The 24,680-nt window shown below is 49.0% G+C and overlaps 1 protein-coding gene across 5 annotated transcripts; it reads right to left on the reverse strand.

Moving 5' to 3' along the window:
- Nucleotides 1-6,154: 6,154 nt before the first annotated feature.
- On the reverse strand, nt 6,155-23,157 carry Cnpy3 (canopy FGF signaling regulator 3). Of its 5 annotated transcripts, XM_030250060.1 has the most exons (7): nt 22,417-23,157; nt 17,865-17,988; nt 13,829-13,886; nt 13,630-13,726; nt 8,171-8,293; nt 7,619-7,736; nt 6,198-7,352 (listed from the first exon to the last, which is right to left on the reverse strand). In XM_030250060.1, exons 5-7 carry the CDS (start codon nt 8,288-8,290, stop codon nt 7,135-7,137), a joined length of 456 nt encoding a protein of 151 aa, XP_030105920.1. In that variant the 5' UTR covers nt 8,291-8,293; nt 13,630-13,726; nt 13,829-13,886; nt 17,865-17,988; nt 22,417-23,157; the 3' UTR covers nt 6,198-7,134. The 5 variants fall into 5 exon arrangements, with proteins under 5 accessions (NP_082341.1, NP_001292918.1, NP_001292917.1 ...); NM_028065.4 differs by lacking the exon at nt 13,829-13,886 and having other exon boundaries at nt 6,155-7,352; nt 22,417-22,658; NM_001305989.1 differs by lacking the exons at nt 13,630-13,726; nt 13,829-13,886 and having other exon boundaries at nt 6,155-7,352; nt 22,417-22,658.
- Nucleotides 23,158-24,680: the final 1,523 nt, after the last annotated feature.

A 24,680-nucleotide genomic window follows, 5' to 3' on the forward strand; every position in this document is an offset into this window, starting at 1 on the left:
ATGAACAGTCTTTGAGAAAGATGCCCATCCAAGTACAAGAGTACACCTGGAGATAGGCGTGTCTCTCTTCCCCTCCCCCATACCAGCCAGGAGCCTCCTAAGGTAGCCTGGGCCTTCCAATCCATGGGCTTTATACTCTGCAATCTCTTAAAGGCTGGGTGTAGTAAGGTGAGACAGGAGGATTATTAGTGCTCAATGAATTAGTGAACAATGTGGGAGACATAGCAAGCCTTCCATCTGCTTTCCATGGGAGCACCTTCAGAGAGGAAAGTTGGGGGTCGGCAGGGAAGGTGCTCATGGCGCCCGCTCGGGCTAGCGTCACTGTATAACCTGAGGGTCCGTTTCGTGTTACCCGCTCACCCTTTTTACCCCACCAAGGACAAGATCCCAGCCGGGCTAAAGTCGGCTCTGGAAGATGCGTGTGAGCGACGAGAAGCCTGCCCCGCCTGCCCTGCCTGCCCACACACTTCCAACTCTGTGAACACTCGTTACGTGGAAAGAAGAGAGAAGACAGGGAGCATCCCGCCCGCCCGCCCGCCCGCCCTCCCTTCGCCTTCCCAATGCAGGGTGAACCCTGGAGATGGAAGGAGGCCCACAGTTGTGTGACTTAACCTTCTTATAGTAGGTATGGCTGTTTTGACTTCATAGATGTCAGTATGTGTCTGACGCCCGTGGAGCCCAGAATCGAGAGCTTCAGATACCCTGAACCTGCAGTTGTAGACAGTGGGGAGCCACTCGGTGGTGCTGAGGACACTGAACCCCACAGAGGACCAAGTGGTTTGTTTGGTTTGGTTTGGTTTTTGTGAGAAAGGGTTTCTCTGGCTGTCCTAGAATTCACTCTGTAAACCAGGCTGGCCTCGAACTCAGAGATCCGACTGCCTCTGCCTCCCAAGGGCTAGGGCTAAAAGCGTGCGCTACGACCCTAGCTGCAGATAGGGCTTTTAATGGCTGACCTATCTCTCCAGCCCATATTTTTTAACTTTTGTTAGCACAGCGCCAATCTCAAATGGTTCTGACCAGGCTCAGTCTTGGGGACTCAATGTCCCTACACACAGGCCTCTGACACTATGCTCAGAAAGATTCTCGAGGCTGAGTGTGATGGTGTGTGCCTGTAAGTCCTATACTTGGCAGCTGAGAACAGAAAAGCTGGAGTTCAAAGATATTCTAGGGTACATAGACTTCAAGGCAAATCTGGGCTACATCAGTCCCTGTGGAGACAAAGCAGAGAGGAGAAACTGTATTTGGGAATTTCAAGTAAATCCAATGCCACGTATCAAAGCATTTTGGGGGTAAACCTATCAATCCTAGACTTTTTTCAAATCTCATCTCAGCATCTTAAGTGGTATCTTTTATTTACTTAGGGTTTTTAAAACTGGGGAACCAGGCATGGTGGTGCATTTTGTTTGTTTGTTTGTTTTTTGAGACAAGGTTTCTCTGTATAGTCTTGGCTGGCCTTGAACTCACAGAGATCCAACTGTCTCTGCCTCCTGAGTTGCCGGGATTACAGACAAAGCGCCACCATCTAGCTAAATGTATGTCTTTAATGTCAGCACTCAGGAGGCAGAGGCAGTTGGATCTCTGTGAGTTCCTGGACAGCCAGGGCAATGTAGAAACCTTGACTCAAAAAGCAACAACAACAGGACACCCAAGACTATACAGGGAAACCCTGTCTCAAAAAACAAACAAACAAACAAACAAAGCCCCAAGGGAATGGTGAGATGGCTCAGTGGTTAAGAGCGCTGACTGCTCTTCCTAAGGTCCTGAGTTCAAATCCCAGCAACCACATGGTGGCTCACAACATAATGAAATCTGATGCCCTCTTCTGGAGTGTCTGAAGATAGCTACAGTGTATTTACATATAATAAATAAATAAATAAATAACCCCCCCAAGCAATAACAACAACAAAAAATGTATGTTCAGAAAAAAGCACACAGCACGCAAGACTCCCTTCTCTCCTCCCATATTGGTTCCAGAAACCACACTCAGGTCATAGGCTTGGCAGCAAGCTCCTTTGCCGTTTGAGCCATCTTGCTGACCCGTGATTCTCAACCTTTCTAATGCTGTGATACTTCATGATACGGTTCTTCCTGTCGCAGTGACCCCCAACCATAAAACTATCCCCTTGCTACTTCAAACCTGTAACTTTGCTCCTGTTATGAATCATAATGTAAATATCTGATATGCAGGATTTTGACACGTGACCTCAAAGGGTTGAGAGGCACTGTCTAGACAGTCTTATTATGTAGCTCTGGCCGTCCTGGTACTACTATAAGGTTTAGTTTTGAAAGCAAGCCTCCTGCCTCAGCTTCCAGGAGGCTGGGGTCATAGGTGTGAGCCACTATGCCCAGCTTAGATACCCGTGACAGACTCCTGGCATACACTACGGAGTCTCAATTACGGAGGAAGCCGAGGCAGGAAATCATGGGAGCTCCGGAGTTCCCAGGCCAGCCAGTGCAACAGAGTGAGAACCACCCCAAAATCAGGAAAGGAAAGAGGGAAAGGGAAAGGAAGGGGAAAAGGGAAAATGGAAAATGGAAAAGGGAAAAGGGAAAATGGAAAAGGGAAAAGGGAAAAGGGAAAAGGGAAAAGGGAAAAGGGAAAAAAGGGAAAGGGAAAGGGAAGGGAAGGGAAGGGAATTAGCCTGGACATGGTGGGCATGTTGACAGGCCAGGATAGGAGGAGTTCCACAGACTCTGAAAGCACTGCTGGCGTCACGGAGGAAAGTTCCAGGCTAGCCTAGATTACTGAGTGAGACACTGCCTCAAAACAAGACTCATCTTCTCCAAAGGAAGCAGCAACCCCGACTTTCTTCCCAGGAAAGCAAAAGCTTCGCCCCCCAGTAAAACGCCTTTGTGAGGGTTGGAAGGTTATTTAGTGATGTTGGGGGTGAGGACGTCGCTGGACCCAGTGTCTCAGGCTTAACCTGAGTGCTGAGCCCTGTACCACTGAGCTATACCTCCACAGGCTAGACTTGTTTTTTCATTCTCTTCTTTAGATAGGGTCTGGGTCTGGTAGGTAGGTTCCTAACATAAGATCTGGAACTCCAGGCAATCCTGCTCCAGCCGCCTAAACACTGGGATTACAGGTGTATAACTGTAAAAACTAGATACAATTTTTTTCTTTGTTTTTGGGAGAGAGCAAGGTCTCTCTGTAGCTGGTTGGGCTGGTCGGCCTAGAACTTGCAGCAATCCTCCTGCCTCTGCCGAAATGCTGAGATGATGCACAGCCACACCCAACTACAGGATGCAATCTTCACAAAAAGCAATTTGTTATTTACCTTAAACCAAAAGAAAATAATTATCTGGCTGGTTGATGCACTGAGAGCAAATCTGTTTACCAACAACTTGAGAGGAAGATGTGAAACCCTGAGGCAGGTGTGGTGGTGCACACCTGCGAGAGAAAAATGTAGTAACAACTCAATGGTAGGAAAATGACCCACTGAGCCATCTTGCTGACCAGTATTGTCTTGAAACATGGTCTCACTGCATAGTCCAGGCTGGTCTATGCTGTCCACCATGCCAGACCTACTTTGGGTTTGTTTTTTTTTTTAATTATTTTTTAGATTTATTTATTATTGTATGTAAGTACACTGTAGCTGTCTTCAGACACCAGAAGAGGGTGACAGATCTTACTACAGATGGTTGTGAGCCACCATGTGGTTGCTAGGATTTGAACTCAGGACCTTCAGAAGAGCAGTCAGTGCTCTTAACCACTGAGCCATCTCTCTAGCCCCTACTTTGGGGTTTTTGAGATGCAAGTCTTGCTATGCAGCCATGGCTTACCCTTGCCTGGACATACAAAAGGATTGGGTGGATAATCTGAAAGTTTAGGACACAATTCCCCTGTCATACACACACACACACACACACACACACACACACACACACACACACACACACACACACACACGTGGGTTACGTAACCCTCTCTGAATGTGCCTGAGGATCTGGGAAGGTCTCAGGGATTTCAAAGCTGCTGGAGAAATAGCATTTTTAGCTATTACCTCCAGTAAGGCTGGGGCTGTAGCTCCCGAGTGAAACCACTCACATGGCAAAACCTCGAAGCTCCTCAGTAAATTGATGGTATCACACTGACACGCTGCAGTCCTAGGGTCTAGCAAGTCACTTCTGAGGACAGTGTGACTTCACCAGAGTCCTGCTCCTTTGTTTGTGGTGTGGGCTCCACGTGGTTTCAGCTTGAGGTTCACAAGAGTAGGGCATGGCTCATGGTTGTAACACAGCTGGTTCACAAGTTCAGGGCCAGCCTTGGCTAGTAAATTCTAGGTCAGGCTCAACTAAAAACGCACACTCATGCACACATGTGCCTAAAATGTCAAGCATGGTCCTGCTAGGTCCCCGTCTAGGTGTTTGTTATGGGACTCACCTAAGTAAGGCCTTCAGGCCATTCTCCTATCAAAGGTTTCTGCTAAGAGGGACTCAGCTCAACTCCAGTTCCAACCATCGCTTCTGGAGGGTGGCAAGGTACAAAAGTGTAGGCAACACCCAAAATGAAAAGGTTTCTATAGCGGAGAGAACAGTCTGGGCAGCCAAATCCTGCCTTTGCCTATCTACACTGGGCCAGGTCTGCCTGCTGGGATGGGCTGGTGGCAGGCGAGCTAGCGAAGGTGCAGTAACCAGGTCTTCTGGAGGGAGGAAACAGTCCCTACAAGAGCTTAGGTCAAAGTCAACAATCCCTGTAACATTGGACCAGGCCAGGATTGGGTCACTGGGCCAACACCCCTAGAGCCTGATAGGACTTGGCTTCATCTTATTCTTAGTATTAATGATGCTCTGTGGACAGGTTAAGATGTGTCCTCATGTGCTGTGGGTTAATGACAGGGATAGAGATTGCCACCAAACTAGATGGTCCTGAGGCCCAGAGCCCCAGAGCCTCCTCTATAGCCAATCCCCTGCCAGAACAAAGTCCAGGACAAGTCCTGCTTCTAGACAGGGCTCATCAGCCTTGGAGATGGAGTGACAACTAGACCAAACCAGTACAACCTCAGAGGTCCATTCTAACGAAGAACTTCGTTCCACTCTCCACATTTGGGTCCCATCCCAGAGTATGGAGGAGGGGGCAGAAGGGGGCTCATACTAGACCCAAGGTGTCCTATTCAGAATCAGATCGAGAATGTATGAGTCTCTGTGGGACTAGGCTCCTGGTGGTGGCCAAGTTCTGCAGGTACTTTCCAAGAAACATCAGCTGCTTCCTGGCTTCCTCATGCAAGTGCTGGGGGCTGAACTCAGGGCCTGCTGTACTCTGACCCCGACCCACCCCATGATCCACTGAACACAGGGTTTCTCCCATACCTCACCTAGCAATGTGCTGTCTCCCCAGCCCTTCTGTGATGCAGGTCTAAGTTACCCGGGCTGGCCGTGTACTTCCTCTGTAGCACAGGTAAGACCTGAAATTGCAATCTTCTTGCCTCCACCTCCCAAGTTTCTGGGACCAAATGTCTTGGTGTTTCCAAGAGTCTTAATGGTGGTGGATCAAGGCCAAGAAGCCACGTCAGCTCAATTTCCAAGTGTCAGGTACAGAAGGAAGGGCCTTGTGCCTGTGGACAGTGCGAACACAATGCATGTGGAGTCTGAACCCCTGGCTATATTGTTTACTAACAGGAGGGTTCTGCATCCATCTCCTATCAGAAGGCACACCGCAGGTGTCTGGAAGCTTAGAATGAAAGCTGTAGACAATTGGTCAGACCGTAGCTACCAAGCTTGCCCTGATCCCTGCTCCATCCCAGCTCTCAGGACAGAGCGAGGGGTGAGTCTAGAGGGCTGGCCTCCTGCTAGCCCTTGCCTGGGAGACGGAGTGTCCAGGCACAATCACTAGGAAGAGCAAAGGGATCAATTCGGGAGCAAGGTCCAAGATCAGGCAAAGGCAGAATATGGCCAGAGGGGCAGGGGCTGCTGCTGACCTGTAAACACTGCGCACACAAGGCCTTGGGGTAGAGAGGGAGGGAAGGAGGGCAGCCAGATGCCCAGGACTCAGTGTGCGAGTCGAGAGTGGGAAGGACCTTGGGAAACATGAACTGCTGCTGTGAAGGTCAGCTGGGGGGCAGGGTCAGTCACCGTGCTCAGCCTCACCCCATGCCACCTACCTTGAACCCAGCAATTCTCAACCTATGGGTCAAAACCCCTTTGGCAAACTTCTATCTCCAAAAATATTTACATTACAATTCATAGCAGTAGCAAAATTACAGTTATGAAACAGCATCGAAATAATTTTATGGTGTGTGTGTGGGGGCGTGGGAGTCACCACAACAGAAGGAACTGTATTAAGGGGCTGCAGTGTTAGAAGGCTGAGAGCCAGTGAGTGATTACCCCAAACCAACCCCGGGCGCTCCCAGCACCTCCTAGTAACTGACAGGTTAAGCCTCCAATGATGGTGATGGCCTTCCAGCCCCTGGGATTGGGGGACAAAGGCAAAAAAGATCGATGAGGGGACACTCTGGAGGCTGATGAGGACCCAGGAACCAAACCGAAAGGCCAAAAGGTGTTTACTCTGGTAGCCCTGGGAGAAGGGCTGGGCAGAGCATGAGGCGTCCTCAGGAGGAGTGGGTGGACACGGGAACTGCAGATTGGCTTTCCAGGGGGGTTAGGTCAGGTGCCCTCTCTGCAGTCTCTGGCGTGGCTCTGGCTCTGGCGTCCAGCCCCTTTGTGCCACACCCGAGTTTGTCCTGGAAGTTCTCGAATTTACCATCCGACAAGGACCAGCAGAAGAGAATGCTTGGTGGAAGGAAGAGGCAGGCCTGGCTGCTGAGGCTGCACGGAGTCCTTCCTGGCTGAAGGGGGCGCTGGTGAGCATCTTATGTGCCTCATGCTCTTCAGCTTCCATGTCAGGAGCCTGGATCTCAGCCTGGGGATGCTGGGTGGACCCCGGAGCTCGTGAGGGGGACTGTGTAGAAAGAGAGCTGCCTTCTGCTCCTCCTCCTCTTCCCTTTGGGGTGCCGTCTCCCAGCACCCCAGATCCTTCCACCTCTTGCTGTTGTTCAAGGGAAGGAAAGGGGCACAGCCAAGGGAGGAGACCTGATGCTGGACAGCAGCTGTCCTTGCTGGAGCTGCGCTGCGCTGCGCTGTGCGTGTCCCAAGCTCTGAAGTCAGGGGTCTTGATTCAAGGACACTAAGCTGGGCTCACAGCTCATCAGGGGGGCTGTGTGGGAGGGGCGATGCCTTCTGCACACCCTCCTCCTCCTCGGCGTTGGCATCCTCCCCCAGGCCCCCCAGTTCCTTCCTCTGCTTGCTGCTGCCACTGGAGGAGCCCTTGACTCCGCTGCGCTTCTTCTTGGATTTCTTCCCTCCCAGGGAGGCTATGTCCCCCTTCTTGCCAGACCACCGCTCTGCTAGGCAACCTGAGGGAAGGTGCAGACAGGCCTCAGGACCAGCTTGCCTAGGAGCAGCACGGTAAGGGGCTTAGGGGAGCAGCCTTCAACCCATCTATCTCCTTGCCGCTCACTCCCTTGCCTAACTGGCCAGCAGGCTCCCATCTATTCCTGGGGCAACCTCACCTCATCTCCTCAAGCTCCCTGGGATAAGATGACCCCCCACTTCCCTGCCCCATGCTTTCGACCTCCCCTGAGGGACAGCAGATGATAAACCTCGCCCTGCCCCAACTCACTCGTGTCCTTTCCCTTCAGCACGTGGTTGGCACAGAGGAATTCAGTCAGGTCTTCCTCCTGGTGGTTCCTGTACCAGTCCTCAATCACCTCTTCAAACTCTTCCACCAGCACGTCACACTGTGGAGATAGCACTAGGGACTGGGGGGGCCAGGCACCCAACACTCTCAACACTCTCAAGGGCGCTTGGCTACAACACCATGATCCACAAAAGTACAAAGGTACCAGGTATGTTGGGCATGCCTTTAACCCCAACACTCTTGATGTAAAGGCAGGCATATTTCTGTGAGTTTGAGGTCAACCTGGTGTGTGTCTGTGTGTGTATGTGTGTGGGGGGGTGGATGGATGGATAGATAGATGGATGGATGGATGGATAGATAGATAGATAGATAGATAGATAGATAGATAGATAGGGAGAGATACTGAGTTCCAGAGAAGCCAGAGCTACATAGTAAGAACCTATCTCTAATAAACAAAGGATTGGTTCTGGATGGCCCTCCTCATTAGCAGCCAGTCCTGCCCACCCCACCAAGTGCAGGCTGAGGGGCCATTACCTGCTTCTTGAGGTCAGCCACCTCTGCTGAGGTCTCGTTCCACAGCTCATAGGGGATATCCATCACCACCTTGACCCCTTTGTGGACTAGGTTGTGCAGCGTCTCAAAGGTCTCCGACATACCCTGGAAGAGGCCACCAGATTCAGGATGCAGCACCATCTCTGCCTCCACCTCCCTCTTTCTGGTTTTTGACATCTGTGTGCATACATCTAAGGCTGCTCTTCCTTGGCCCTGACCTCTCTTCCTCCTCAGGCTGGCTTTCCACCACCCAACTATATACACGCCCCAACCTGTCTTTTCCCCCCTGTATGAAGTTGCTCTCTGGTCTTGTGAACTTAGATTTCTTTTCCAGAATATAAGCTATCCTTGGCTCCTTCTCTAATGGCTAGACATTCTCATCAAACAGAATGGTTTAATTATGGAAAACGAAGACTTCAGATATTTTCTTTTTTTTTTTTTTTTAAAGATTTATTTATTTATTATAAGTACACTGTAGCTGTCTTCAGACACTCCAGAAGAGGGCGCCAGATCTCATTACGGATGGTTGTGAGCCACCATGTGGTTGCTGGGATTTGAACTCTGGACCTTCGGAAGAGCAGTCGGGTGCTCTTACCCACTGAGCCATCTCACCAGCCCCAGATATTTTCCTATCACCATTCTTTATCTTCTAAGTATCAAACAAATATCTTGGGGTGATTTATTTTATTTTATTTATTTATTTATTTTTAATTTTGGTTTGAGGCTGGGAGTGCCAGCTAGGACCTTTAATCACAGGATTTCAGAAACAGACAGAGGCAGATGGATCTCTTGAAAGTTCAAAGCCAGCCTGTCCTACATATTTAGTTCTAGGCCAACCAGGAGTATATAGTGAGATCCTGTCTCAAAATTAAAAAAAATAGAAATAAGGTTGGTGTGGTGATGAATTCTCAGCACTTGGGAGACAGAAACTGATGGATCTCTGGGAGTTTGAGGCTAGTCTTGTCTACAGAGTGAGTTTCGGGGCAGTCAGAGCTATGTCACAGAGAGCCTCTGCCTCAAAATAAGTAAACAAGTAAATAAATTTTAAAAACTGCTGTTTCAGCCAGGGCTACACGGAGAAACCCTGTCTCTAAAAAACCAAATAACCAAACCAAGAAAACAAAACCCCTGCTGTCTGAGTTTCATAGAATCCTGACCTGAGTTTTATAGAAAGCGTTCAGTAGAGGCTAACTTGGTTTCAGGACACAATTTCAATGCTCCAAAACGGCTCTACACAAACTCTTGCCACACTGGACATAGGTAAAGCAGAAGCTCTCAGGCCCATGACCCAAAGTCAAAATAGACACTGTACTGGCTAGTTTTGTGTCAACTTGACACAGCTGGAGTTATCAAAGAGAAAGGAGCTTCAGTTGAGGAAATGCCTCCATGAGATCCAACAAGGCATTTTCTCAATTAGTGATCAAGGGGAAAAGGCCCCTTGTGGGTGGGACCATCTGTGGGCTGGTAATCTTGGTTCTTAAGAGAGCAAGCTGAGCAAGCCAGTAAGTAACATCCCTCCATGGCTTCTGCATCAGCACCTGCTTTCTGACCTGTTTGAGTTCCAGTCCTGACTTCCTTGGTGATGAACAGCAGTATGGAGGTGTAAGCCAAATAAACCCTTTCCTCCCCAACTTGCTTCTTGGTCATGATGGTTGTGCAGGAATAGAAACCCTGACTAAGATAAATTGGTACCAGCAGAGTGGGGTATTCCTGTGACAACCTGGCCATGTTTTGGGGAGGACTGTGGAAGGACTCTGGAACTTTGGGCTAGAAGATCCACTCGTTGTTAAGAGCTCTGTCAGATGTTGTGTAGGAGCTTGGAAGATAATGTTGAAAACAGTGCAGAAGATGGAGGCCAGGCTTGTGAAATTTCAGAGGGAAAATTAAAGACTCTTTTCAGCGCCATTATTACTTTGATTGTGAAGATTCTGTGGTTCTGGTTAGCTGGGGCTGAAGAATCAGCTGTGATTAACAAGATACCAGAACTACTAAAGCAAAAACTTTGCATTACTGGGACTATTGATGCTGGTTAGCTGGAGCTAAGAAATTAGCGGTGATTAAGAAGAGACCAGCATCGTTGAGGTGACATCTTCTGGGAAGTGATTTCTGAAAGCACAGAGGCTGTGTTCCAGAGATAGCCAAGGTTGTACCTTGTGCTGTGGCTGGACTTGGTAATGTGTAAGAGTCACCAGGTGGTACTGGTTTTGAAGGCATGAAGGAGTCACGAAGAGCAGCTGAGGCTCGGCACTGTGAGAGGCCACGGAAGGCCATTGGTGAAGGTGCAGCCTCAGTTGCAATTGACGGCCCAGGACTGAAGCGGTCATGCAGTGTTTTGGAGATGCCAGTACCATGAGATGACCACCAAGAGCAGCAGCAGTGGAGTACAGGCATCTGGAGCCTAGAGGATGACACGTGTGCTACAAAGGGCATGGCTGGAGAAGTGACCCAAGCCCTTGGAGGAGCCCAGAAGATCGTGAGTTGGATCCCAGACATTGGATGGTTGGAGAATGATTTTTGCTTTTGATTGTGACTGTGCCCTGATATTTTCCCTCTTGAAGGAAGAAAATATTTTAGTGGAATCCACAGTTAAGAGACTTTTAATTGTAAAAAGACTTTGGATTTTAAAAGAGATGGATATTTTAAAGAGATTGAAAATTTAAGAATATGTAAAGACTGTGGGACGTTTAAAGTTATTTAGACCTTGGGGATGAATAAGAATGTAAGGGTTGAGGCTTACTAGTGATGTGTTTGTGTGTCAAGTTGACAAGGGGTCAATTGTACTGGCTAGTTTTGTGTCATCTTGACACAGCTGGAGTTACCACAGAGAAAGGAGCTTCAGTTGAGGAAATGCCTCCATGAGATCCAACTGTAAGGCATTTTCTCAATTAGTGATCAAGGGGAAAAGGCCCCTGTGGGTGGGACCATCTCTGGGCTGGTAGTCTTGGTTCTTAAGAGGGCAAGCTGAGCAAGTCAGTAAAGAACATCCCTCCATGGCTTCTGCATCAACACCTGCTTTCTGACCTGCTTGAGTTCCAGTCCTGACTTCCTTTGGTGATGAACAGCAACATGAAAGTGTAAGCTGAATAAACCCTTTCCTCCCCAACTTGCTTCTTGGTCATGATGTTTGTGTAGGAATAGAAACCCTGACTAGGGGCTGGTGAGATGGCTCAGCAGGTAAGAGCACCCGACTGCTCTTCCGAAGGTCCGGAGTTCAAATCCCAGCAACCACATGGTGGCTCACAACCATCCGTAAAGAGATCTGACTCCCTCTTCTGGAGTGTCTGAAGACAGCTACAGTGTACTTACATATAATAAATAATAAATAAATCAAAAAAAAAAAAGAAAAAAAGAAACCCTGACTAAGACAGACACTGACTCCAAAAAAAAAAAAAAACAAAACAAAAACAAAACACTAAAGATGGGGTGCCCTACAGTACCAAACATTCGGCCAACATTTACCTCTTTGTTGTTAATCTCTGTGTATGTTGCATGTTTTACGTTGGTGGCTGTGCATGTGGAGACAGAGGGAACCTTGGGTGCTGGGCCTCCCCTCCCCCTCAACCCTATTAGGGACAGGGTCTCTCATTTGCCGATGTATATGGCAGACTTGCTGGCTCTGGAGTTCTGGGGAGTCTCCTGTGCCCACCTCCCTCCTTGCTACAGGAACCCTGGGATAGCAGGCACACTCTCCTGCATCCGGCTTTATGGGTGCTGGGGATCCAAAGTCAGGACCTTATCCCCACTGACCCACCTCCCTGGCCTAAGCGTTATCTGGTGTCTGCACTTGCTCACTGTTGCTGTATACCTAGGGTGGCGTAAACACTTGGGTAAGAAGGGCTGCAAGTGCCTTTTCTTCCTTCCTTCCTTTCTGTTTATTATTTTTGGTGGTGGTGGGGGTTTCGAGACAGGGTTTCTCTGTATAGCCCTGGCTGTCCTCAAACTCAGAAATCCGCCTGCCTCTGCCTCCCGAGTGCTGGGATTAAAGGTGTGCGTCACCACACCTGGCCCTTTCTATTTTTTTAGAGCAGCCTCATTAACTTTATGTGTGTTTTGTCTGCCCCGTGTGCACGCCTGGTTCCTATCTGGTGCTGGGAATCAAGCCTGACCCCTCTACACGAGCAGTAAGTGCTCCTAACTGCCAGGCCATCGCTCCAGTGTTCACTACTCTTAAGGCGCTCTCCTCCGTACCCAGGCCCTTCCTGGATCCAGGTTCTCCTTAGCTTGTGTCTTTCCTTGGCAAGAACAGAGCTCAGCTGAGAACTAAAGGATTCTTTATTCTGTGAAAAATTGGGCAGGCTTCCTGGGTAGTCCTTGTCCCAGAGATAATGATAATGCACTACCCACATTTCCCCTTCCCTGGAAAGAAATTCACACATACACACACACACACACACACACACACACACACACACACACACACACACACGTCAGCCTGACTTATGCAGAGCCGTGGCTCTCATCCCCACACCATGAAAAACGAAACTCCAATGCCCCCTGCATAAGCAGTGATATATATGTCATAGATTTTATAGCTCGTGGTCTCCCACTGTTCTGGAGACAGAATCCCACTCTGGCCTCATCTGGCCTAGAGCTTGCTATGCAGACTATGCTGGGTTACAACTCAGAGATCCGGGGCTGGAGATGGCTCAGTGGTTAAGAGCACTGGCTGCTCTTCCAGAGGTCCTAAGTTCAATTCTCAGCAACCACATGGTGGGATCTGATGCCCTCTTCTGGTGTGTCTCAAGACAGCTATGGTGTACTCCTATACATAAAATAAATATTTTTTTAAAACCCTCATCCTGCCTCCTCAATTCTGGAATGAACAGGTGAGTCACATTGCACTTGAGCAAGAGAAAATACTTTGAAACACTTTTTATGGAAGCAACCATGGATCAACTAACTATACCCACTAAGCTTTAAAGACAAATCCAAAACATCTGCCTGAACTGCTTAGTGGCCTGGGGGCTATGGTGGACATCCTCGGACAGAGGGCAAATGTGGGCGGAGACAAGCAGGAGCCTACTGTAAGCAGCTCCTTCTGCAGGGAAAGCCACTGCACACACAGGTACCTAACGGGTCTGAGGAGGTGGCTCTGGGTGGCTCACAGAAGGACGTGGTAATCACTGTCTCCTATCGATTTTTTAAAGACAGGGTTGTAGTACCTTCAAGTCTGTCTGCTGGCATCTCCCCTCACACTTCTGTGAGAATCTCGCTGACTCCTAGTGTGTTTGACACCCATGTGAGCTGCCATCATGGGGCATTTCTGCCTGTGCCTGACATGGAGAAATGTACCTTACACTGCTGCGGTATCCCAGAACCTAAGGGAGGAAAAGGAGGCTGGTCCCAGGCATGACTTGCCAATCACACACATACCAGCAGACACACTTAAGATTCACGAGGGCCCGGCCCCAAAGGGAATGAGGCGCAAGCACAAAGCCAACCTTGGCAAACCGGTTGCTGCCAGTCCTCTCCTTGTGCAGGCTGTAGTCCAGAAGCCTCTTGCAAATGGTCTCAGTGACTTCAATTAACCGTAAGTCCCTGCCAAGACAGCAGCAGGAGAGGCGCTAAGTTCCCCTCCCCTCCTCATGGAGCAGCGGTCTTTTCCCTCCAGCCCTGCTGCCCGACACCTGCACATCTCACCAATGGGAAGGCAGAGCTGGAAGGAAGATAGGTCATCTGGCCTGGGGTCTCTGAAATGCTGGAACACAGACCAGAGAGACAACATTTTAACAGATCTAAGGCAAGGGTCTGTGTGTGTGTGTGTGTCTGTGGGGTCAAACCCAGTATCTTGGTTTGTCTAGAGCAAAAGCGATCACTGAGTCTAACCTTACTAAATCAATCATTTTTAAATCTCTGAGTGTGTGTGTGTTTGTGCATGTGTGAGCTCTCGCACACGCACACACACCACGTGTGCAGGTAGGTGCTGGTAGAGGCCAGCAGAAGGCATTGGATCTCCTGGTGTCAGAGCAACAGGTGGCCGTAAGGTGCCTGACAAGGCACTAAAGCCAGGTGCTCTAGAAGAGTTGCAAGTGCTCTGAACTGCTGAGCCATCCCTCCAGCTCTTACTTTTTAGAAAATCTGTGGTCCTAGGAATCAAATCTGGGACATCAGGCATGACAGACAAGTCCTTGACTACTCCTACTTTCTGGTGGAGATCGCCATCAGGCGGATGTGTCTTTGATCTCTTTGGGTCTTTTGAGACAGGATTTCTCTGAATCTGCAGCTCACCTTCTGAACTAGACTGAGGTAGGAGCCAAGTTCAGGCCTCCCTCCAGCCCAGCCCTCCCATCACTGGGATCAGAGGTGGGTACCACTCTTCATGTAGGTGCTGAGGACCAGAATCAAAGCCCACAGCCATCGCCCAACTGTTAACCATCTCTTTCTTTCTGCTGTGTGGAGACCGGGCTGGTGTTAAACTCAGCGATCCACCTGCCTCTGCCTCCTCCATGCTGGGATTAAAGGCGAGCACCCAGCACCCCATTTCTCTCAAGCCATTTGTTTGCATCTCCTGGGTCATGACCTCATCTTTTCCTTTGGGATCTGGCAGACCTGTCTATTCTGAGCACGGCCGAGCTTCCCTGTCAGGCTGTGTGACTTCCCTATCTGGTTGTTTGACTGTTTTAGTAGCATCACACGGAAGCAAACACTGAGTAGTCGAGACATCAAGGTGAGCACCAATCCAAGTGTAATATATATACACTTGCAAACCGGTGTTGTCTGAGCTCACTGAGACACTAACCCTGAGAGTAGCTTTGTCCCTCCCACCTCACACTCATGTCAGCATGTGTTTCTCAAAGTGTCCTCAAGGTGCCTTGTTTGGGGGTGGGACGGTCCCCCGACTCTGTGGGAGGGAGGAAAAGCAATGAAGTGGGAAGGCCTAGAGACTCCTCTCCAGGGGATTCTGCACTATGTGCTCTGAGCACGGAGATAAACTACTTCCAATAGATGCTATTACTGCTTGTCTCATGAAATGAGGATGTCTGCAGTGGGAAAGGGAAGCTGGAAGTTCAGACATGGCAGCTCAGCCATGGCCAGAGTGCTCAGCTGCAAAGTCCAGCTCACTGCCTCAACTTCCCTGTTTCCTCCTGGATGCTGGTGGGAGCTTGATTTGATTACTGGTGTTTGTTTATTTACGTGGAAGCCTAGCATGAGGGGACAGCCGCCTGCAGGGGACTTCTGATGGAGAACTCTAGCTGGTCACTTTAAGGGCTTCTCCGATCCATTTCTCCTGGAAGCTTTGACACCTGATTGAATGTTGTGCTTGCTGGCTTCCTCCGCCCTTCCTTCTTATCCGTTATTTATTTTCTTACTTTAGCTTACTGTATGCTTAATAGTTCATCTCACTCAAGACTGGAAATATAGGGGTTGGAGAGATGACTCAGCAGTTAAGTGCTCTTCTGAAAGTCCTGAGTTCAAAACCCAGCAACCACATGGTGGCTCACAACCATCCGTAACGAAATCTGATGCCCTCTCCTGGAGTGTCTGAAGACAGCTACAGTGTACTTACATATAATAAATAAATCTTAAAAAAAAAAAAAAGACTGAAAATATAGCCAGATGTGGTGGTGTGCACTTTTGGTTCCAGCACTTAGGAGGCAGAGGCTAGCAGATCCATTAACTGAAGGCCAGCCTGGTCAACAGAGCAAGTTCCAGGATAGCCAGGGATACACAGATAAACCCTGTCTTATAAAACCAGAAAAGAAAGAAAGAGAGAGAGAAAGAGAAAGGGAGGGAGGGGAGGGGAGGGGAGGGGAGGGGAGGAGGGAAGGAGGGAGAGAGAGAGAAAGAGAGAGAGTCTAGCCACATAATAATTAGTGTTTTGTAATCACAGTCTCCACAGACATCCTTAGAGGCTAACCTTAATCCAGATAATCCTCACAGACCTGCCCAGAGGCCCTTGTCCTCAGGGATTGCTGACAAATTGGTAGGGCAAGTAGGGCATAAGTACTGACTTGTCACGGTTCTGGCTGGGACACCAGGTGTGTGGTGCTGTCCCCAGCACATCCCCTTCCATCCCGCTACCCTCCTGTTCTGCTATGTGCTCTGGGAGATGCAAAACTCATCAGGCCAAACAAGGAGGCCTCAAACCTCACTGCCTCTGCCTTTTTCCAAGTGAAGGGCAATGGGTAGGAACACTGTACCTAGACAGGAATCATTCTGACGGCAAAACATGTCCTTTGCATTTTCTTCTGTTAAAAAAAATGCTTTTAATTTAGGTGGTGTGTGTGTGTGTGTCTATGTGTGTGTCACATTTATGGGTGTGCCCAAAGTGTCCAGAAAAGGGCATCCAAATCCCCTGGAGCTAGAGTTACAGGTGGTTGAGAGTCACCTAACATGGATTCAAGGAACTGAACTTCGGTCTCCAGGAGGAGCAGCAAGCATTCTCAAAGCAGCGGCTCTCAACCTGTGGGTCTCAACCCCTTTGCAGGGGTTTAACAACCCTCTCTCAGGGGTTGCATACCAATACTCTACAGATCAGATATTTACACTATGATTCATGACAGTAGCAAAGCTACAGCTATGAAGTAGCAATGAGAATAATGTTATGGCTGGGCTCACCATAGCATGAGGAACTGTATTAAAGGGTCGCAATGTCAGGAAAGGGAAAGCACTGTCCCATTGTTTATTTTTCAAGACAGGGTTTCTTTGTATAGAACGAGACTAGGCCAGCTTTGAACTTGCAGAGATCTGCTTGCCTCACAATCTGGTCCTTGCGTCATTTCAACTTTTCTAACTTTGTACTTTATGTGCATGGCTGTTCTGCTTGTCTGTCCGTCAGTGTACCACCTGCATGCAGGGCCTGAACAGGACTGGGGAGGATACTAGATCCCCTGGGGCTGGAGTTACAGGTGGTTGTGTGGTGCTGGGAATTGAACCAGGACTCCTCGAAGACCAAGCAGTGCTTTCAAGTGCTAACCCATCTCCCCAGCCCACCTCATGGCATTTTGAAAGGATGATCTTAACTGGCACAAGGTGTTTTTGTTTTTTATGTTTGTATCGGGCAAAATAAAAATCTGGTAATCCAGCTGACGCACGCCTTCAATCCCAGCACTCGGGAGGCAGAGGCAGGCGGATGTCTGAGTTCCAGGCCAGCCTGGTCTACAGAGTGAGTTCCAGGACAGCCAGGGCTACACAGAAAGACCCTGTCTCACTTAAGTATGTAAAAAACAAAACTCTGGTAGTCCCATTTTTTAAAAAAAGATCTATTTATTTATTTATGTATATGAGCACACTGTCCCTGACACATCAGAAGAGGGCATCAGATCCCATTACAGATAGTTGTGAGCCACCATGTGATTGCTGGGAACTGAACTCATGACCTCTGGAAAGCACAACCAGTGCTCTTAACCCCTGAGGGTCTCCAGCCCTCCATGTTAGCAATTTTTAAATAAATCACACTGGATCGTGAGATGCAAGTGGCTGGGATCCATCAGGACTCCTGTTGGTCTCACTTTTCTGGATGAGAAATTTAAAGCACAGAGAAAGGGTTGATGAAGGTCACCTAGCCTGCCAATGTTGTAATCAGCGAAGAAACTGAGTCCCTTATTTCGACAAAGACCTTGTTGTGGGCTTGGCTGGGTGGGAGAAAATAGGAACCACAACCCTGCTTCCCCAATCCCTCTTCAACAAAGCCAGACAAGCAGCAGCCAGGCCCCCTGAGTCACCCTGCACTCACGACTTGGTGTACTTGACTCCAGAGCCCTTCCCGTCCAGGATGCCATAGCCGGTGTCAATCACTTCCTTGGTCTTTCCCGTTTCCTCAAAAGCCGACTTCAGCTCCACAGCAACATACTTGCACACTGGAGAAGGAAGACACAGTGGCCACTGTGTGCACAGAGCGGCTTCTGGGAGGCCAGCAGGCAGCATGACTAACCAGCTGGGTGTCCCTTCCTAGCCTGGGTCACACCAGTGTTCTGTTTGCAAATGAGATCCCCGAACTCCCATCGCTTTACCAAAAAAAAAAAAAAAAGAAAAAGCCAGTATGTCTAATCCGAGCTACTGATGAGGCTGAGGCAAGGGGGCTGTAAATTCAAGGCCAGCCTGGGCAACACAGGAGACAAGGAGAAATGTCAAATCATAGCCTGGTGTGGTGGCACACACCTGGAATCCTGAGTGGTGACTCAGGAAACAGAGGCAGGTGTATCTGAGTTCAAGGCCAGCCTCTGTACATAACAAAATCCAGGACTTCAGAGCTACGTGGTGAGACTTTGTCTCGAAAAATTAGTCCTAAACAATGAGTAGGGCTGGGTAAAAGGTCTCAGTGGCAGAGAGCACTGGCTCTTGCAGAGGACCTGGCTTCTGTGCCCAGTGCCCACATGGCAGCCCACAGTTAACAGTTAACTCTAGCTCCAGGGGATCCAATGCCTTTTCTGGCCTCTGCAAACACTGCAATGAAGAAGGTACATACACACACCACACACACATGCACACACCACACACAAACACACACAGAGAATACATATATCCATACACATATATACATACATACATACATGCCTGTAGATACATACATGTACACTGAATAAACCTTTTGAAAAAAATAATAAAAATAACGGGCCAGAGAGGTGGCTTAGGAGGTAACGGGGGTCACTCCCAAACCTAGTGACCAGAGTTCTGTCTTCAGGACCAACAAGGTGGGAGAAGAGATTCATGTAAGCAGCCCTCTGACCTCCAGAGCGCACTGTGGTATGTGCCCGTCTACCCTTCCAGCTGCCCAACAAATACAAGTAAATGCAAACAAAATTTTAGAATAAAACTAATAAAATATCCATCACATTAAGCTGACAGAACAAAATGAAAACTGTTAGCCTTCCACTCACAATGAACAGCCATTAATGTTTACCCCTGAGGTATCTAATTTTTAATAATCTCAACAATTATACATTATAAACGATTATATATCATAATGTGCATCCTGTGAATACAAACTTCTGTGTAGCCATAAAACAGTATGCAGCCGGGTGGTGGTGGCGCACGCCTTTAATCCCAGTACTTGGGAGGCAGAGACAGGCGGATTTCTGAGTTCGAGGCCAGCCTGGTCTACAAAGTGAGTTCCAGGACAGCCAAGACTATACAGAGAAACCCTGTCTTGAAAAACCAAAACAACAAACAAACAAACAGTATGCAATCAGAAAATGAATGGGAATGGTCCAACAATTCATAGTAAATTTCCCTACTTGTCCCTGAGATGTGTTTTTGGTTTTTGTTTGTTTTTTAATATTTAATTTATTTATTTAATCTAAGTACACTGTAGCTGTCTTCAAACACTCCAGAAGAGAGCATCAGATTTCGTTACGGATGGTTGTGAGCCACCATGTGGTTGCTGGGATTTGAACTCAGGACCTTGGAAGAGCAGTCAGCGCTCTTAACTGCTGAGCCATCTCACCAGCCCCGCTTTTTGTTTTTTTGAGACAGGGTTTTTCTGTATAGCTCTGGCTGATCTGGAACTCACTTTGTAGACTAGGTTGGCCTCGAACTCAGAAATCCGCCTGCCTCTGCCTCCCAAGTGCTGGGATTAAAGGCGTGCGCCACCATGCCCAGCTGGCTGTCTTATTTCTTGACTTCATGTGTTTCCTACCAATTCTCTCTGGCTGCCAAGTTAATGTGCTCCAGAGAGGCTCACTGTTTGTGTGCAAGCGTCCTCTTACTTCTCCCTCCCCTCCTCAAGCAGTCACTGAGACGAGGCCTGTGCTGAGCACTGGGGACAGGAGGATGGTGACTAAGCTCCACCTGTCCTGATGCTCAGAGTGAAAGAGAAAGGCGTGACAGCAACTAAAAAGGAGGCTACCACTCTCAGGGCGTGATGTGCCCCTGGCTCTGGGAAAACCCTCTAGAGGCTTCTCTGACCCTGTCTCCCGACACTGCATTAAATATCCTCAAGAAAGTCCTGCCTTCCCTGGGCCTCTCAGGGAACCATTATCCCTATAAGATCCAGTTTAGACATAAAGCAGACTTGTGGGAGACTCATGGCATAGACCCCAGACCCCCATGGACTACCACCCACTTTCTCTGGGCAGGTTCTCCATTCTCTGTGCTGAGGCCTGTTCCACTTAAGACTACTAAGCCTGAAGGCAGGCTCTGTGAGCCAGAAATAATCAGCAATTAATAATAAAGATGCAATACTAATAAACATAAATAAATAAAGTATTAAGAGGTGCCTAAGAGTCAAAGTTTGCCAAATCACTCCGTGACTGAAAATAATCTCTACTGATTACAAAATGAGTTTAGGCCTCAATGGGCTATAAGAGCCTTGCCAGCTCTATGACTCTGCATCTATGGATGTCTCCTAAGGAAAAGAAAGGAGCTTCCTGGGCTGTGATTAAGAAAAGGAGAAAGAGACAGGCGTGGTGGCACATGCCTTTAATCCCAGCACTCAGGAGGCAGAGGCAGGCGGATTTCTGAGTTCGAGGCCAGCCTGGTCTACAAAGTGAGTTCCAGGAGAGCCAGGGCTACACAGAGAAACCCTGTCTCGAAAAACCAAAAGAAAAAAGAAAAGGAGAAAGATGGGGGCTGGGGCAATGGCTCAGCTTTGAGAGTCCTGGCTGTTCTTCCAGAGGTCCCGAGTTCAATTCCCAACACCCACTTGGTGGCTCACAACCACCTGTAATGAGATCTGATGCTCTCATCTGTCTGATGCCCTCTTCCATCATGAGGCACTTATGCAAATAGAGCACTCGTATACAAAAATACATAAATAAAAACCTTACAAAACTTTAAAAGAAGCCGGGCAGTGGTGGCGCACGCCTTTAATCCCAGCACTTGGAAAGCAGAGGCAGGCAGATTTCTGAGATTGAGGCCAGCCTGGTCTGCAATGCAAGTTCCAGGATTGCCAGGGCTACACAGAGAAACCTTGTCTTGAAAGAGTAAAAGAAAAGAAAAGAAACAAAACAAAGAAAACAAAAGCCCAGGACTGGTGGGGAGGTAAGGGACCATCCTAGAACAGGTGAGACCTTTTAACAGGTATCTTCCAGTGAACTCACATTAACTCTAGGGAGTCTCACTTAAAAACAAAAAGTCCTATGTAGTTACAGTGTGTGTGTGCACACACGTGTGTGGATATGTGGATATGCACATGGAGGCCAGAGTTCCTTTCTGATACTGTTCTTCATCTTTTGTTTTTCAGACAAGGTTTCTCACTTGAACCTGGAGCGTGATCATTTGGTTGGACTGGCTGGTCTCCTGTGCATCTCTTTAGGTGCGGAGGTGCGGGGATCAGGGGTGCACAAACATTGCAGCGTCTGGCTTTTTATATCTGTCTTGGGGATCTGAACTCAGATCCTCTGGCAATCACTCTACCCACTGAGCCGAGTCCCCTGCCCCCATTCGCCACACATTTAACAGCTCAAATGGGAGGATTAATGTGTCCCAAACCACCAGCCCAGCATCCAGTGCTTAGGGAACATCTGGCCTGTGTACATCTGCTTGGTGCATAAAATGGATATCCAGAATACTCGGGGGAGGGGGGCCTTCGAGGACTTAGAAAGAAGGTCGATGGCTGCAAAGGTCTGAGAGGAAACTGAGCAATGATGAGCAGGGCAAAAGAGAGGTCTCAGTTCCTTGTCCTTCGATTTTTAAAATCTACCTCCTTCACTTCAGTCTCCTCTGCGCTCGATGCTTTCAAAAAAGTGACCTCTTGATCCTTTGAGTGTGAGTCTCTTCTCTCCACATACACTCACCGCCCCTCCATATAATCCTATGTAAAGCCCCCCCCCTTTTTTTTTTTGGTCTGCCAATAAATATTTGCAACTCAGTACCTGTTCTCAAGAAGCCAAAACCATACACAAATTAGGTTGTAGTGAAAGCACCACGGGAAAATTTTCAGGTTCCCTTTTCTACGTCATATGGACCTTTTCAGTTCCTCAAATTCGCCCTCTGGCTTCTAGGCCGGCAGGGCCTCCTCATCTGCCTCTGTTTCTGTGGTTTCTGCGGAGTGAGTTCCTCTGCACGCCATGCTTTCCCTGGCCAACTCTTCATTTCGCAGCAGGCTTCCTGTATGAAGCCTTCCCTCCACCCCCACCTCTAGTCTTGATGAGCAACTACCCCCGGATTCGCCCAAAAGCAGGGATCTCCAGGTTATCCGAGAGTCACAGCACCCAGCATTGCCGCAAAGCACACAGCAGGGCCAAGGAGACCCCAGCCCAGGTCCTGCCAGGCCCAGACCCTTCCCACAGGCCCCGCCCCCTCCCGCCCCTCGGGCTTGGCTACGCCCCGCGGCCCCGCCCCCTCACCTTCGCATTTGCTGGGCAATCGCACCCAGTCGGTCTCCTCAGCCCCGGCGGGACTCGGGCCTAGCTTCGGGGCAGGAAGGAGCAGCAGCGGAAGCAGCAGCAGCAAAGGAAATAAGAGGCAGCGGGGCGCGAGCTCAGACATGGACTCCATGGCCCAGCCGGACCCAGAGCAGAGCGGACCCGGCGGCGCTTCCTCCGGCAGCGCGCGCGGAGCAGCTTCCCCCGGCCGCTTCCGGGACTGCGCACGTGCCTCTGGGTAACCACGGCAACGGCGAGCTCCGGCCCGCCCCACGCCCGGTAGCCTCTAGCGGCTTGCGAAACCGACCAAGGCCCGCGGGCGACGCAACCAATGGGTTCGCTCGGCGTCTGCTTTATAGCCAATGAGAGGAACTATCTTTTTTTTTTCCCATCTCAGCCAATCAGAGAGCGGATGGTGGCTTTGGCGCCCTATAGCGATATCACTGCCAGCTAAAGGAGGCTCAGTAGCTGGAGCATCAGTTCCTAGCGGGTGAACCTTCATCATACCTTGGATGAACCAGCCTTGGGCATTCTAGCCCTGGATAACGGACTATCTTTCATGGTTTTGTTTCTTGTTTTCTGTCTTTTGTTCTTCGAGACAGGGTTTCTTTGTATCCTTGGCTGTCCTGGAATTTACTGCGTGGACCAGGCCGGCCTCGAATTCAGAAATCCAGCTGCCTCTAAGTGCACCTCCACACCGGGCCTCGTGGTCCTCTCCCCGCACCCCCACCCCCATTAAGGTGTTAATAAAAAAGTCTTTATATATTTATTTTGGGTTGGAAGACGACTGGAATCAGTTGCCTCCTTCCACCATGTTGGTTCTGGACCTCAAACTTGGATCCTTAAGGCTTAATGGTGGCCCTCTTTAGTCACTAACCTAACTCATCAACCCTAACCATGGCTTTCTTTATAAAGTTGCAAGCACTCACTAGACACCGGCTTTTAAGGCTTATTATTGCAGCCACTCACTCGAATAGATACTTAGGGCCTCACAACAGCCCAGATATCCAGTAATTGCGTTTCTCCTTATGAAAACTAGATTAATAAACAGATAAGAGTGATCCTCTTAGCCGGGCATGGTCACACGACTTTAATCCCAGCACTCGGGAGGCAGAGGCAGGCAGATTTCTGAGTTCGAGGCCAGCCTGGTCTACAAAGTGAGTTCCAGGACAGCCAGGGCTGCACAGAGAAACTCTGTCTCGAAAAACAAACAAAGAGTGATCCTCCTACATCTCGAGGTTTGCCTGTTGGGAAGCTCAAATCAATAATTCATGAATTAATGGAATTAAAAAAGAAATCCCTAGTTTTAGGGATGTTGCTCACTGGGAGATCTTTGCCTAGCACTTGACTACCATGTGCAAATCCCTGGTGATCCATCTCCAGGCTGGCATAAACCTGTCATTGGCTATATAGTGAGGGGGAGGGAGATATAGCCTGAGCTACTTGAGGCCATATCTACAAAACAAAACAAAACCACCTTGAAGTATGTGGGACAGATGGATAAACATCCCAGCATTTTTTGTATGGTATTCCAATCTCTTTTGTTATTTGTTTGGATTCTGAGCTCCTAAAAGGCAGGAACCTGGCATTGGACATTTACACTTCTCTCCTGCCTCTGCAGCATCAGGGGACTTGAGCTAAGAGATCCTTGCTGAGGGCTCCCTGGCTGAACACAGACCTTCCTTAGCTACAGAGGGGCTGCCTCGTGTGCATGAGGTTCTGGACTCAATCTGGCAGGAGATAAAAAGTGGGCAATATCAGTCAGGTGGGATGGTGCGGCTCCATCACACCAGAGAAGGTGAAGGCAGAAAGAAAGACCATAGCTTTTGGGAGAAGCAGAAGGATGAAGAGTTCAAGGCCAGCCTTGGTCCTAGGGGGACTCTCTGACTCCTCAGGTTTCCTTTAAACTGCCTTGAGCTCAACTCTGGGAAGCTGTTAGCAACTGCAGCGTTGTCCAGAAAGCTCCGTTTCCATTGAGTTTCTTTCCAGGTCTGGGTGGATTTGCTGCCCTTACGAAGACTTCCATGCCCAGCCTGTCCTTTGTAGTCAGTGGTGTCTAGTTTAAAGCAGTTGTGTCAGTAAGCCCCATCCCTCAAACTCCTCTAAGGGCCATAACACCCACACACCCATTCTCAGCCTTTTGAGGCAGGAGAGTGGCCAGGCCATAGGGGAGCAGGGGGGGGGGGGCTGGGTTTTGCTGCTGTGAACAGACACCATGACCAAGGCACAGACGCTCTAGATTTAGT

Source organism: Mus musculus, chromosome 17 (genome assembly GCF_000001635.26).
Source record: "Mus musculus strain C57BL/6J chromosome 17, GRCm38.p6 C57BL/6J".
NCBI classification, from domain to species: domain Eukaryota; kingdom Metazoa; phylum Chordata; class Mammalia; order Rodentia; family Muridae; genus Mus; species Mus musculus.

Bases quoted from the DNA above. Each gene is read 5' to 3' on its own strand.
- Cnpy3 (NM_028065.4), bottom strand. From the start codon at position 22,567: ATGGAGTCCATGTCTGAGCTCGCGCCCCGCTGCCTCTTATTTCCTTTG. The intron at 17,989-22,416 runs GTGAGGGGGCGG...TTCCTTCTCCAG, and splicing joins ATTGCCCAGCAAATGCGAAG to TGTGCAAGTATGTTGCTGTG. The intron at 7,737-8,170 runs GTAATGGCCCCT...CTATCTCCACAG, and splicing joins TGGCTGACCTCAAGAAGCAG to TGTGACGTGCTGGTGGAAGA.